Source organism: Urocitellus parryii, chromosome 4 (assembly GCF_045843805.1).
Source record: "Urocitellus parryii isolate mUroPar1 chromosome 4, mUroPar1.hap1, whole genome shotgun sequence".
NCBI lineage: Eukaryota > Metazoa > Chordata > Mammalia > Rodentia > Sciuridae > Urocitellus > Urocitellus parryii.
In genome coordinates, this window is record NC_135534.1 from 14,879,470 (window position 1) to 14,896,168 (window position 16,699).

The following is a 16,699-nucleotide window of genomic DNA, read 5'->3' on the forward strand; positions in this document are numbered from 1 at the left end:
CAGGACAAATCCATCATGAATTAACATAACTATGAATATGACTGAGTTGAATTTACCCCAAAAATGTAAAGGTTCTTCAGTATACAAAAAGTAATCCATGTAATAAACCATATTATTATAATGAAGAGAGCAATAAGATCATTTCTGTAATAATGATCACAATAAGCATTTGCCAATGTTCTTTTCATAAAAGAATATTCAGGAAGATAGAAACTGAAGTGAACATATACAATCTAAAAAGAACATATACAACCACAGCTAAGATCATAATCCAAAATGAAAGACTGAAGACTTCCCCAAAACATCAGATGCAAGTATTTCTGCTTTCATCACTTATACTCAAATTTGTACCAGAAGTTCAGGCCAGACCATAGGCAAGGGAAATAAAAGAAACTAAATTGGAAAGAAGCAAACTATATCTATTTTCTGATGACATGAAATTCTATAACAAAAATCTTAAATACATATTTAAAAAGTATTACCTAATAATATTAATCAGTAATATCATAGGATTTAAGATTTATTAACCAAATTCTACTGCACTTCTACATACTAGCAATAAGTAATCTTAAAAAGAAAATATACAAAATAATTCCACTGATAGCAGCATCTAAGTCAATCAAATATTTAGAAATGGATTTTACCAAAAAGCTACACACATATATCTTGAATGTACAAAAAAAAATTGCTGAAGTGCAAAACCTCTACACTTTAAATTTTCATTGATTTTAAGAGTATTTTAAATGGCAATAATTTCCAAAGTAATCTATAGATTAAATTAAATCTCTACCAAGATGCTAATGGCTTGTTTTCAGAAATGTAAAAGCCAATACAAAAAGTCATATTGAATTTCAAAGGACACTCAACAGCCAAAATAATCTTGCAGGAGAATAAAGTAGGAGCACACACTCATTCCAAATTCAAAATGCACTCCTCAACCCCCAGTCATTGCAATGTGGCACTGGATTATGCGAACCCATGGAATGGAATTAACAGTTCAGGAAAACATCATGTGTCCATAGTCAATTGAATTTTGACAAGGGTGACAATTTTACTCAATGGAGAAAAACATTCTCACCAACAAATAACATTAGGACAAGTGGAAATACCAGATCAACTCAAAATATATCAGGTACTGAAACAAGAGTGAAAAACCATAAAATTGTTAGAAGAAACCATGGGTAAAATTCATGACTTTGGATTCCGCAATGGTTTCTAGGATACAAACTAAAATGATGAGAACCAACCCCAACAGTATATCATAATGACCTCTGTCTGGGAGATGTGGTTGTGCTGAGTGTCAGAGATGGATTGTCAGAGCATTGTTGCTGGAGTTTCACTGAATACGCTTATTTACCTTATTCTAGCTTCAGATTTGTGGGAGGTAGGCTGTCGGTCTGTGTTAAACAGAAAAGTTTAAGAGACTCCTGAATGTGTAGAAATTCAGTTTTCACTTGCTGGAGGCTAGCACTTTCCCACAAAGCAAGGGGGAGGGAGGAGGGGAAGTAGGAAAAGAACTGGGGGATGAATTTGACCAAATTATTCTATGTTCATATACGGATATATCACAATGTAATCTGATTTTATATACAAATATAATTAACCAATTAAAAAATTAGATAGAAGAAAGACCAATAGAAGAGTAGAGGAAGCAGGATGGGGAAGGGAAGAAGAGGGGAAGTACTGGGAGTGAAATGAAGCTGTGTTATATGCATTTATGAGTACAGCCCAATGAGTCCCACTGTTATGTATAACTATTATGCACCCATAAAAAACATTTTTAAAAAGAGTAAGAACCGAAAGAAAAAATTTGATGACTTGGACTTCATCCAATCTTAAAACTTCTCTTCATCACTGGGTATCAAGCATTGCAAAGGCAGCCTATAAAATAAGGGATAAATTACTTACAAATCTTATGTCTTATAGGTTTTAATGTCCGGATTATATTAAGAATCTCCACAAATTAACAACAAAAAGACTTGCAACCCTACTAAAAAATAGGCAAAAGACTTGAATAAACATTTCTTTAAAGACTACATACAAATGACCAGGCTGGGGATGGAGCTCAGTGGTACCTGAGAACCTGGCTAGAAGGCCAGAGACCCCAGCCCAAAACTCAACACCACTACAAACAAACAAACAAACAAACAAACAAACAAACAAATAAAAAAAACCTCAGCACAACAACAAAAAAACACAAATAAACAAAAAAGGAAGAAGATATATGCAAATGGCCAATAAGCAACATAAGTAGTCACTATGAAATTTCTAATCAATGAAATAGTACTTTTCCATTGCTAACATGACTTATATTTTAAAAATGAGGCACATATGTTGTTAAAGATGTGGAGAAAAAACAAACCTCGTGTATTGCTGATAGGGGTATACAATGGTGCACCCTCTGTAGAAAACAGTTTGGCAGTTCCACAAAAAAGCTAAATTACCATGACTGAACCATTAAGATCCTAATTATGTGCTCAAAGATTTGAAAGTAGTTACAAAAATATTTGTACATTATGTTCATAGAATTATTCACAATTGTTATAAAGTACAAGCAAATCCAAATACTTGTCATCTGAGGAATGGAAAAACAAATATGGTATATCCATATAATGAATATTATTCAGTCATAAAAAATGAAGTATCCATAAAATGCTGAAGTAGTGGTGATCCTTGAAATCATAATAATTGAAATGTTAGATAAAAGTCACCTATTTAAATATTTTTTTTTACAAAATGTTCAGAATAGATGAATCCATACAAAAGCAGATTAGTGGTCACCTTGGACAGAGGACAGGGGGTAAAACAGTTACATCCTAATGTATTTAAATGTGCAATTCTGTGTACATTGTATAGGTAATGAAAATGTTTGGAATTCGATAGATAGAGGTAGCTGCACCTCAGTGTGAACACGCTAAATGTCATCACATTGTGCATTCAAAGGGAGTCATACGTTTTGTGAATTTCAGGGCATTTAAAAAGATCAAGGAAAAGGGAAGTCAAAGAAGACAAAGTGAAAAAAGCAAGGTGTCAGTGGAGACAGATCGGATTTGCACTGGCAGAAGCTAAGGAATGAGGGCAGCCACCTCAAGATGGTGACAAGGACCAATTCACCCAGAGGCTTCTGGAAGGAGCACTGCCCTCTTCTTTGATTTCAGCTCAGTGATACTGATTTTGGACATCTGGTCCTCAGATCTCCCTTGAGAAAGTTGGACTGGAATGAGTTCAAATTGAATTTGTGTGTGTGTGTGTGTGTGTATATATATATATATATATATATATATATATATATATATATATATCTGTATTCCATTCGTTTATTTTGATTTTGGTATAATAAACACAGTAAACATCATTTAAACAATTTTAAGTGTACTCTTTAGTGATATTTAACATACCCACATTGCCATTACATAGTCTCTATTATCTTTCTGCTGTTGATTTCCAGTTTTATTTCATTATTATCTGATAGGATAAATGAGATTATATTGATTTTTTAATATTTAATAAGATTTTCTTTGTGGCCTAGAATATGACCTAATTTGGATAAAGTCCCATGCACATCTCAGAAGAAGATAATTTCAACTTTTGAGGGATGGAGTATTCTGTAGATGCCCATTAGGTTAATTTGATTTATAGTGTTGTTTAGGTTGGAAGTAGCTTTATTGATGTTATGTTTTGATGGCCTGTCTATTGGTGATAAGGGGGTATTAAAATACCCCAATATTGTGTTGTGGTCTATGTGGGACTTAATGTCATGGAATATGATTTTTTATATATTTGGTTGCACTGACATTTGGGGCATAAATCCTTTCTATCATTACATGTCTTTGTTTAATTTTTCCTTTATTAGCATGTAGTGGCATTTTTTGTCTCTTCTGATTAATTTTTCCTTCAAATTTTCTTTGTCAGATATGAAAGTAGCCAATCCTGTTTATTTTCATGGTCTGAATGTATGAAAAATATTTTTCCATCCTTTTACCTTTAGCCTGTGGGTGTCTTTGAAATTGTTCCTTATGCTTCTAATTTGTATCTCTGTGTTCTTTTCTATCCCAGTGATTCTTAAATTTGATCTTTTAATGTGGTCCCAGAGTTCTTGTATGTTCTGGTCAGGTTCTATACATTATTTTTTCTTTATTGCCTTCTGTGTTCTCAAGATCATATAGCCAACCTGTCTTCAAGGCCTGAAGTGCCATCTTTAAGGGTTCAGGGTCTATTTTCTACATATTTTAATCTGCAGGTGATGCCTTCAAGAGAGATTTTCATTTCACTGATGGTGTCTTTCATTTCTAGGAATTCTGCTTGGTTTCATTTCACTATGTTTAGTTCTTTATGGAAGTGGCCTTTAATCTCCTGTAATTGTTCTCTTAATTCTTTTTTCAGATTTTCTTTTAGTTCATTGAACATTTTAGTAATCGGTTTTTATAATCTTTCTCTAGTATTTCATATACCTCTCTATTAGTGGGATCCTTTGTGGGAGAATTGTGGATTTGGGGGAGGAGATTTGTTTGCCCATTTCCTCATGTTTTCAGAGGTCTTAGACTTGGGCATCAATGGAGCTTCATCCCCCTTCCAATTTTTTTACACTTGTCCTTATGTATGCAATTATTTCATTTGTTCTGGGGCTTCTGCTTTTGACATATGTGTTGATACCAAGGGATGTGACCTGAGTTCCCCCTCCAGTTCTTCGTCTTTGGTTCCTTGTTGTTGGTTTGACGTTTTTGTCTCCTCCCTTCTTCTACTTGGAATAGGACTGTGTAGGGGTGAGATTCACTGTGGTTTAACTGACATGTATATCTTAGCTGCAAGGTCTCTACTCTGGGATCCTTAAGTGTCCAATCTCTTTCCAGCCCCTGCAGAGGGAGGAGGAGCCAGGGGTGGTGCTAAGGCTTTCAACAAATGAACAGGTCTGTGTTAAAGGTCTGGTGTCTACTTTGATGTCTGTGATACTATTTGTCACCCATATAAGAATGGTGGGGTCAGCATTTAACAACATTACCAACAACAACAACAAAAAGCTGGGAACTAGAACATGAATTCAGCAATAGGTGTCTAAGAAGATGTCTAGTGTATTAATGATCTCCCCAACTTGAATGGGGTGGGAATTATATAGTCTAGGAAGTAGTTGGGGGTTTTGTCTCTTGTATTTATTTTATTAAAGTACAGCTGGAAATTGGGTGTCATTCATTTGTGTGTGAATGTGTGCTGTCTTTCGGTTGAGTTTAGTGCATCTGTGATATGTGAACTTTTACTGTCCCTGTAGGTTTCCAGCACCTCACATAATGGGGAGAAATAAAGAATAGAAAGAACCATTGCAAACAATACACAGCATTACAGTGAATACCCAGTCCCTACTATGACACCCTCATTATTAATTACCACCACTAAACAGGAATTGTGGATTCAGCAATTGTCCACAGTAAAAATAATAACCATGAGCTAGCTCAGACTTTAAAGGAAACAGCAGGTGTCAATTATGTTCATCCATAACAGTAATGGTTTCATCAGCATTGATGATGGGGGCAGAGTTATATAAACCAATTAGTTCTGAAACATGGTAAAAGTACGGTTAATTAGGAAAAGAGAAAATGTGTTAGGAAGTTTAAAAGCAGTACATGATTTCAAAAAGTAAACAGAATGATAAAGAGATGTAGCAGGTGATGTTTACATGGAAAATGGGGGACAAACAGGAGAATCAAGTATTGCATGAGAGGGAGAGAGAACAATAGAATTTGGCCATTAGCAGGAGAAGAAAAACAAGAGACATAAACAAATGAAAACAATACAAAACCAAATACCCAAATCCTGAATCCTCAAAAACAAGGCAAGGAAAATTGACTACCTTTTAAATACTCTAAAAATGAAACAAATAAATGTGTGTATTTATGTCCCTGAAGTAATCAGCACAGCAAGAATTCACATGTGTACACACAAACATACAGAGAGAGAGAAAAAAATTCTTAATAAAGAATGAAAGGACCCTCCAAGAAGGTGGATAAAACAGTCAGCCAGTTTGGGTGGCACTGTCTCTATCCAGCAGGTTTTCTTTCTAATTCTTCTTCAGTTCTGTATCATTAAGAGAGCAAGCAGTGGGAGCTCTGAACCCATTTCCATTTCTCTGCTGCTCTCTGAGTTTTCAGCTGGAGTGGCCTAAAATTGAAGCTGTTTGCTATAAGACCCAACTTCCCTTCTCACCAGTATGAATTGTTATTTTGTCCATTGAGACCAGTTCAATGAGCTCCCAGGGTACAGCTTCTGAGTTCTGTGAGGGGAGTTCCAGTAGGTGAGGCTTAGACAGCTCTCAGGAACATCGTGGGGTGGTTCCTTCTTTGGGGAGAATAGATTGACCCATCCCTAGGGCTTGACAGTAACCAATCTCTTATGTGGGTCTGGACCTCAGGAGCTTCCAAGGATTCCAACTGTGGGGCAGGGTGGGGCCAGTCCTCCACTCACGGCTGCCCACAAGCACAGCCTTTCCTGGCTTAGTCCCTGAGTGTCTCCTCTTGCCCACTCAGACCTCTGGCCTGCTTCAGCTGCTCATGTGAGCTGCAGACTCAAAGGAGAAGTGAATCACGCTCCCTTCCCTCTTCCAACTCACATCCCAGTGGGTAGAGTCCACTCGGCACCTGTTTCACTCACATCCCACTAGGCACACCCTAGGTCACGTGATAGTCCTGGTTGGATTTGTAGCAGTGTTTTCTCTGACCTCCCATCTCCCAGAGCCACCTCTGTGGCCCACTTGCCCTAAGATGGCTCCCACCTCAGCTCCATGAAGGGAGTAGAGATACACAGTGTCCTTTGCAAGCACCAGTGCACAGCAAAGCCTCTGGATCAGCTAAGATTACACAGCATTTTTTTATCTCAGGTTTTTCCATAGGAAATCTGTGTTCTCCCTCCCTCTGTCTGTGGCGAACATCTGCTATTCAGTGCTGATGTGGCATCTGGGTTGGCTCCCATGTATTATTTCTTCTCTGTTTATTGTACCCAAATATCTGAGTCTCTAAGCCACTTGGAATGTCCCATATTGAATTGTAGTAAAATCCATCTTTCAATCATCTCGTTGAAAAATTGCACCCTCCTGCTTTGGTCCTGAGCCTCAGCACAACTTGGAAGGCAGCTGTCCTCTACTTGGCCATCTTCCATCCCTCTTGACCCTTCCCATTTTCCAATTTCTTTTTTCCTATAGGATGTACTTGGATCATAGCTTGAAAGTCTACTTCATATGGCAAATGAGCCAATACTTCTTGTTGTGCCTTTATAAGACTCCTCTATGGCTTTTTTACATTAAAAAAGTAAGCCTTTTTTTACATTAAAAAAGGGTTCAGGACACATGAGCAGTAATCACAGCCCTGGGAAAATGGGTGGAAGAAAAGCGAAGTAAAAAGACCTCCCTGGTTCCAGAAAATCTCTTGAAAAAGAGGAACAATTAGCAGGCCCTTAAAGCTACCCAGGCAAAGTAGGCACTTTGGATAAAGAAGGAGAGAAAAGGAAAATGCTTCAGATTTAAGTGACTGGAATCATTCCTACATGATTCCTGGAGTCAGAAACGCGACCAAGTGCGTATCACATGACTAGAAGTGAAATCTCGTGCTTTGGAAATGCCTGATAGACACTTGTTGGCCTTTGCTGTAGGCATCCAAAGGATTGATGGGGTGAGTTTACTGGTGCAGAAGACCATTGCAAGACTTACTTTGAAGAAAATCTTTAGTGGTGTCTTTCTTAAAGTCACCTCTCAAAGCCTAAAAATGCTAAGTATAGTAGAACCTTATGTGACCTGGGGATTTCCAAATCTGAGATCTGCCCAGGAGCTCATCTTGAAACAAGGACAAGCAAAGACAAAGCATGGACAAACATCCCGCTAAGAGACAGCACATTGATTGAGCGGCACCAGGGGTTTGATGTCATTTGTCTGGAAGACCTCATTCATGAAATTGCTTTCCTGGAGGAGTATTTCTGGGAGATCACTATGTTCTTGGGCCCTTTCCACCTCTCTGTGGCCCATGATGTTACCAAAAATAGAGTGGGCTTCCTTAAGAAGATGGGCTTGCCTGGATATTGGGGTGAAGTCATCAATCAGCACATCCACCAGCTAAACTAAACCCAGAATATCTGAAAGCAGTGCATTGGAAGGATGTATTTTCATTTGACGGGAGTGTTATCAAGTGTCTTCAGAGAAGATTATTTTCTGCCTGCAGAAACTGGAAGGAAGGGATTGGGGAAGAAACAGTAGGTTATGATCATGGTAGGCGCCTCTCATTACAGCTCAGTTCCAAGGAAAATTCCATTGCTTTCCACATTGACCACCTTTGCCTCTACAATCAACATAGAGAAAGGAGTCCTGCTTTCTCACATCTTTGGTCCTGGGGTTTAATGTTGGTGAATAAATAACCCAAGCACGTATATAATGCTCCCTAGACTCTTGCAACTGTGACCAAGTCCAGGAGCATACTTGAATCTAGAGGTCCCAAGAGGCTTGTTTTGAAAAGGCTTGAAACACTTAAGAAGAAAAGCCCAAAACAAACAAACAAACAAAAAGTGTTCAGACACAGAGGAGCACACCTGTAACCCCAATTTTCCAATATGAATTTTATGATCCGTTTACTATATTCTGCAAAGCCAGCTGAGGGTGGAAAGAGACAACATCCACACGGAAGACACATTGAAGAGTATTTCCAACTTTAGGACTTTCAGCCATGAACAAAAGGTGTCTTTTCCTAATTTAGATTTTACTGAATATCTTTCAATTGTGTTTGATGATTTTGAGGTTCAGTATTGCCAAAACATGTTGAGTAGAAGTCATAAGGTCTAATGTCCTACAGAACTGTGGCATGAGTGTAGTTCACAATAACCCATCATGTGTCCACCAAGAGCTAGAAGAGCTCAAAAGCTTAAAACATATAAGTAATGATAAGGAGATGAAGATGTTAAAAAGGGAGTCTTCCCCAGAGAAGACCATGGTTGCAAAAAGTTTCCTAGTTGTATCCATTCAGCTCTGAAATCATGTCATAGTCCCACATGATATTATTTTAAGGAGAGAAAAATCTAATTAGAGCCCTTTTGGCCATCATTTACCCAAGTGAATTGCTGAAACTTCAAGTACACACCCTGGCCTTTCCCTAAATGGAGTATTTTGAGTGATTCAGCAACCATAGCCAGGAGAAACGTGCCGAAATAAAAATTATGTCCTTTCCTGCTGAAAGGATAATGCTTTTACCAAAGTGCAGAGGAAAGAGAGAATACTGAAAAATATGATTATCATAAAAAGTAATGCTTACACTTTTCCATTTCTGTTCAAATATGTTTTTCTCTTCAAAATCAAAATTTTCCTCTTGCTACACAACACCTGGTGGTTCTAACATACCATCCATGGAAAATAACACAGAAATGAGTGAGTTTATCCTCCTGGGTTACTGACCAGCACCCCAGAACTGCAGCTTCCCCTCTCCATAATCTTCACTCGACAAGGTTATCTCCAGCAATGCTTGTGCTGCTCAGATTTCTTTTTTGTACTCTTTGCCACTTTGGAAAGTTACCTTTTGACTGCAATGGCCTATATAGAATTTACATAAAATAAAATTTACTAGTTTGCAACTTAGTAGTTTGTGTTGCATTCATAATGTCCTTTAACCATCACATGTTTCTAATTCCAAAAGTTTTTTTTTTCACTCAAAAAGATATCATACCTTCTCACTCCCTCTTCCACCTAATCTTGTGAACAAATAATCTACTTTCAATCTCCATGGATTTACTTATTTTGGATATGCCACATAAAAGAAATCATACAGTATGTAAACTTTTATGTCCTTTACTTAACACAATGTTTTCTTCCTTTTTATTCCTATTATTTATTTATTTAGTCATGCTGAGGGTCAAACCCAGGGCCTCACACATACTAGGCAAGTGCTCTACCCCTGATCCATATCACAGCCGAGCATAATGCTTTCAAGGTTCATCTGTATTATAGTGGGTGTCAGTGTTCCATTGTATTGGGTTCCTGTTCCTTTCCCATTATTGAAACATGCCACACTTAGGAAAAATCAATAGTCCATAGATAAATGCATGTGTTTCTGGACTTTTAATATGTTTTATAACTATATCTCTAGTCTTAAAGCAATACCAAATTGCTCTGATTTCTTTTGATTTGTGTTGTGATGCATTTTCTACATGTATTCTTACTTGATGGATGTTTGGGTCATTTTATATTTTGTCAATAGTTAACAATGTTGCTATGAACATTTACATACAAATATTGTTTATGAACTGCTCCCACTTTGGGGATATATAATTAGGGGTATAATGGCTCATGAATGTGGTAATTCTGTTTGTTTTGAAGACTATTACAGTCAATCCTGTTTTCCAAAGCAATGGGGAAATTTTGTATTTCCATCCGTAATGTCAAAGTATTTTAATTTCTCTACATTCTTGCCAACACTTTTTAGTTTCTGTTCTGTTGGGGCTTATACATATAAATAGTTATTCTAATGGGTGTGAAGAGGTATCAGACTGTAGTTTTGATTTGCATTTACCTCTTGACCAATGATTTTGAAAATCTTTTCTAGTACTTATTGGTCTTTTTCAAATCTTTGCAAAAATGTCTATTTAAGTGCTTTGCCCATTTTTAAATTGAAGTTTCTTTTGTCATTGCTGCTGCTGAGGTCTATAAATTCTTTATATATTCTCTATGATAAACCCTTTTTAGATGTATGATTTACAAATATCTCTTTTACTATTCCATAGTTTCATCTTCACATTTTTGATAGTATACTTTGAGGCAGAAACATGTAAGGTTGAAGTTAAATTTATGTATTTTTTATTTTGGGTTTTGGTGTCATACACAAGAAATCATTGCCAAGCCTAAAGTCTAGAATATTTACCAAAATTTTGTAAATGTTTTAGGTCTGTGGCTTTCAAATCTAAGTTTTGTTCATTTTGAGTTGATTTTGGTAAATGATATGAAGTAGGAATGAAGCTTCATTGTTTTTATTTCATTAAGGTATATAATATGATGTATATGATATAATCATACAATGTGATTTATATGCACAGTGTATATAAGCACATTGTGAAGTGATTACTATAATCAAGAAAATTAACCTATTCATCATCTGATACTGTCATTTTTCCTTTGTGTGTGTGTTAAGGCTACTCAAAGTCTACTCTCTGAAAATATTCAGTATACAATAACCAACTTCATTCTTTCGTACACAATTATCCAGTTGCCCCAGAACTATTTGTTGAAAATTATTCTTTTCCTATATAATAGAAATCCAGCCATATAAAAAAATCAATTGTCCACAGTCATACAGGTTTAAGAGCATCAATTGTATTTCATTGACTTAGACCTATATTCTTAAGACAATACTAAATTGCTTTAATTTGTTTTTATTTGTATTCAGCTTTGAAATCAAGAAATCTTTTTCAAGATTATCTTGGTTCTTCAGGATCCTTGGCCCTTACATGTAAATTTTATTGTTAACTTTTCCACTGATGAAAAAAAATTATTAGAATTTGAACACAGGTTTTGTAGTGAAATAAAGGCTCATTCAAAGACATTGGCTGATAAGGGCTTCATCATCTGCAATTACACCTGCTGGACTATGAAGCCTTTTCAATATACATGACAGAAGAGAGACACCTGGAGGTAATACATGTGCTCCAACCTACCCAGAAATGACACAGACTAATCCCTCCTACGGTTCATTTTCTACAGCTAGTACCTGTCTCTGTCATACTGCAGAGGGCAAGAACGTGCAGAGAGGTAGCTGAAAGTCTTGGGCAACAATATTTTTATGACCCCTGCTACCTCAATTTTTATAAACAATAAAATATTAATATATTGAAATTTTCGGAACATCTGATACATGCAAGAAATTGTTCTGCAGCTGATATATATGTGATCCGATAATCTTCTTAACCATCGTATGAGATCTGACATTATAAGTTTCATTACTGATAAGACACTGAAATTTGATAAATTTGAATTACTTAGTATGAATTCAGGCAATCTAACAAACAAGAAAAACATGTAACCATGGCACATGCCTATAATTAAAGGCTCAGAGTACACTGTAAAAGAGAAAATGGATCAATTTTCTTTATGGTAAAAATATATGATAAAATAAAAACACTCCCAGATCTCGAATGGGATGATATGGTAAGTCCGTGTGATTTTATATTTGGATGAAAAGAGTCTTTAGATATCTTTGAGAAAAATGGAAAATGCATTACCCTGGGGATAATTAGAGCTAATAAGTAACAATATCATATCATTAAAAATATCTAGAAGATTTCATTGTAGAGGTCTTTCATCTCTTTTGTTAGATTTCTTCCTGAATATTTTATTTTCTTTGAGGCTATTGTGAATGGGATCATTTTCCAAATTTCTCTTTCAGTAGATTCATTATTGATGAACAGGAACAGGTTTTAATCATAGGTGTTGATTTTATATCCTGCTACTTTGCTGAATTCATTTATTAGTTCTAGAAGATTTTTGGTGGAATTTTTGGATTTTCTAAATAAAGAATCACATGATGAGGTGTATATATGCCATGTAATATTACTCACCTTAAAGAAGAATGAAATGATGGCATTTGCCTGTAAATGTATGGAGCTGAGAAATATCATGCTAAGTGAAATAAGCCAATCCCCCCCGCCAAAAAACCACAAAACCTAAATGTTTCTCTGCTATGCAGATGCTAATTCACAACAATGGGGTCTAGAGAAGAATAGAGTTTCTTTAGATTAAGGAGAGGTAAGTGAAGGGAGGGGAGGGCATATAGAGGTGGGAAGCATAGTAGAATGAATCAGACATCATTACTTTATATTTGTATATGACTGCATGACTAGTATGATTCTATAACATATACAACCAGAAGAATGAGAAATTATACTCCATTTATGTATGATGTATCATAGTGCATTCAATTGTCAGGTATAACTAATTAGAACAAATTAAAAATACAAAAAGATAGAAGAAAAGAGTTTGCATATTTCCATCATAAAGAAATAACAATATTTTAAATGATGGATAACTTGTGTTCTAAGATTGAGAAACAAGGTCAAGATATAAAAATCACACTCTATATACCAAAAGATATTCAAATATGATCTCTCAGTTAAAAAATAAAAAGAAACATTAAAAAATAAAAGTAACTTGACACAAAATAAAGATTTTGCTGGGAAAACTTGAGTCATCTTTCAGAAACCTCAAATAGGAAATTAATTTATTTTAGTAAAATAAAAACCAAATTGAGTGCAAAAAAAGATACGATGAAGTTAGAAAGAACTACTCTTGGGAATTAAAACTGATAGAACCACTTCTATAAACTATTTGAGATTTTCTGTAAACATTCTTAGTTTGTCCCTATGTATTAGCTTCTGAAATTTAACATGACTCCAGGTGACTTCATTTCAGAGAGAATAGAATTCATTTCTACTCGCTTTGACCATCTTTTATTAATATGAACATTGATAAATCAAACAGTTCAATTTAATATATGTATCATATGATAAAGTGACCCAATTCCTGAGTATTTGCCCTAATGAAATACAAGCCTCTGCTTGAACAAGAAAGATCACCCAATGTTTATATCAACCTTTATCACCAAAATACTAGAATCAACAAAATGGTCCTGCACTAGGAAATGACAAAGACAATGTGTACAGTAGATTTTATAAAACACAAGTCCAAAAAATTAAAAGTTCCATTAAAGATACAGTTAACAACACACATGGACCTCCAAATGAATTTCTGCTAAATGAAAGATGCCTGAATCAAAACCCACATGTTCTAGTGAAAGACATTCTTGCAAAAGAAAAATTAGATGGAAAATCTCTTGAGTGGTTTCCAGGAAAGAGAAGCTTGGGAAATTAGTTCAGGTGATTTTGGTAATGGTTGCATAGCTATGTATTTATGTAGTCAAAACTGTAAAAAAAAACCCACTGTTATTGATACATTAACATGTGATACAAAACACTTATGCATACTCAAAATTTCCAAATTGGTCGCCACAGGCAGTTTAATTGTTTCTTCCTTAGGAAGGAGGAAAGAAGAGTTACAGATGCTCCCTTGAGGGGCATCCACTGAGACATCCATGTCTTTATAATTCACTCCTGGTCCCTCTGTATTAGCTTCTGAAAATCAACATGACTCCAGATTACTTTCTTTCAGAGGGACAAGATTTCAATTCTGCTCCCTTCCACCATCCTTTATTTATCTTATTTTTGATAGTTCCTTGTGCACACAGGAATTCTTTTGATTTGGGGATTCTCTCTGAGCCTGCAACATGGCTAAAGGAATACCTGAAAATAAAATTTATATTAGGTGACTTGAAAATGATAACCCCCTGTTAGATTGTTGTTTCATGGCCATTCCCTTATTTGCTATTAAGAGCACAATTCTGCAAATATTGTGGAATAGATAGTTTTACTGTGTTTATTTTACAATTGAAAAGGGGGTTAGTTAACTCCTCCAAAGACCAAGAAGAATGCATGAAAGACTCAGGACTTGAATCCCTGAGAATAGGACTGTTTTGATTGTTTCCTTCCTGCCATAGACAGGTTGGGACCATTAACTACTACGGGAGACAGACAACTTCTCTAACATAGTGGAACCATTAATCTATGGTTGAATTTCAGATTTCAAGCTCCCTGTTTAAGATTGTTATGTTTCCAAGGAGGTAAGTATGCTTCTATTTTCAATAAAACTTAGTTAAAAAAACTGTAATTCTAGCAAAATAGTAGGACAGCTATACTCACTATGACTTACTGACCACAGAAATGGGTTTTGAATGTTTTTCTTTAAAACTGAAATAGATCTGGGATGTGTGTGTGTCAAAGTTTACATCAGTTGAGTTTCATGATACTTGGAAATTATCATTATTTTGCTAAACTAAGATCACTCACCCCTGAAGCTTGGCATACAGCCACCTACTTCTAAGCCAATGCCAATACAGTCCATCATTGCATTTGGATAATATCATTATAGCTAACACTTACATGGTCTTAATCACCAGGAATTTAGATGTTATTTTCTGTGTATTTTCACATTAAATTCTCACAATAATATTTTGAGTTACATACCATCACTTTCTTCATTTTTTGTGTTGATGAAGGATATATATATATATATATCCTACATCATATGATATGATATAATTATACACATATATATAATTATATACATGTTTCTCAACATATGTTGTTGTATGTTCATAAAATTTGTCAAATATTAATTTAAATTACATAAAATTTAACAAATACCGTTTGACTTGGATTGAATTTTCAAATTCAGAAGTTTGTATCTCCAAAAATAATTAATGCACTAACTTCTGTGGTTAAGCTCATATTAACATATTCTTGAACTTAAAATCTACATTATTGCTGTAAGAAAATAATTCACCTGTTGTATAAATGTTTCATTTTGGGGAAAATATCTATTTCATAACACCAATTGACACTCTTGTCCTTCATTTCTCTTTGCTAAAGAGCATCTCCTGATTCCCAAATAACATGGATAGAGAACATGACAGAAGAGACAGAATTCATCCTACTAGGACTCACCAATGCCCCAGGACTACAGGTGGCCCTCTTTATCATGATCACACTTATCTACTTCATTAATGTTCTTGGAAACCTTGGGATGATTGTTCTCATTCTCACTGATTCTCGTCTCCACACTCCCATGTACTTTTTTCTTGGTAGCTTGTCTCTGGCGGATTTTGGCTACTCTTCTGCTGTCACTCCCACAGCCATGGCTGGGCTCCTTGTAGGAGACAAGGTCATCTCCTACAATGCCTGTGCTGCTCAGATGTTCATTTTTATAGCCTTTGCCACTGTGGAAAATTTCCTCTTGGCATCCATGGCTTATGACCGTTTCACAGCTGTGTGCAAACCCCTGCATTACTCTACCACCATGACTACAGGTGTGTGTGCCCGTCTGGTCATAGGCTGCCATGTCTGTGGTCTCCTGAATGCCTGCATCCATGTTGGAGAAATATTCAGTCTCTCCTTCTGTCAGTCCAAAGTGGTCCATCACTTTTTCTGTGATGTTCCAGCAATGATGGCTCTCTCTTGCTCTGATAGGCAAGTCAATGAGCTGGTTCTTTTTTATGTAGCCAGCTTGAATATCTCTTTTGCTCTTTTGGTTATCTTCGTATCCTACCTATTCATATTTATCACCATCCTAAAGATGCGCTCAGGTGCAGGATACCAGAAAGGTCTGTCCACCTGTGCCTCCCACCTCACTGCAGTCTCCATTTTCTATGGGACTCTAATCTTCATGTACTTACAGCCCAGCTCCAGTCACTCCATGGACACAGACAAATTTGCCGCTGTGTTCTACACCATGGTCATCCCCATGCTGAACCCTGTGGTCTACAGCCTGAGGAACAAGGAGGTCAAGAGCGCATTCAAAAAGATAGTTTTACAAGGAAAGTGTTTCTAAAATTTGGATTTTAAAATTGTAGGATGCACAATAACTTAATGTCATGCTTCTCAGATCTTCTCCATGTGCTGAATCACATATTAAGGTGCGTATGGAAGTTTCTAAAGTCAAATACTTACCTCCTCAAAAGTCACTTTATTGTAGAAACAAGGAAACATATCCAGAAATACAATATCTGTACAACAATGGTGAGAGGAGTCACAAGTTGTTTTGGTTCTGGCTTATCAAAAAAAAAATAACTCATTAAGGATATTT

General features: G+C 35.9%; 1 protein-coding gene and 1 pseudogene across 1 annotated transcript; both read left to right on the forward strand.

The window, feature by feature from the left end:
- Positions 1-1,208: 1,208 nt before the first annotated feature.
- Positions 1,209-8,098, forward strand: LOC113195113 (large ribosomal subunit protein uL30-like 1 pseudogene; annotated as a pseudogene).
- A 1,268-nt stretch (positions 8,099-9,366) lies between these two features.
- Positions 9,367-16,444, forward strand: LOC144254187 (olfactory receptor 5B3-like). The gene is made up of 2 exons (XM_077797206.1): positions 9,367-9,406; positions 15,555-16,444. The coding sequence occupies exons 1-2, from the start codon at positions 9,367-9,369 to the stop codon at positions 16,442-16,444; spliced, it is 930 nt and encodes a 309-aa protein (XP_077653332.1).
- Positions 16,445-16,699: the final 255 nt, after the last annotated feature.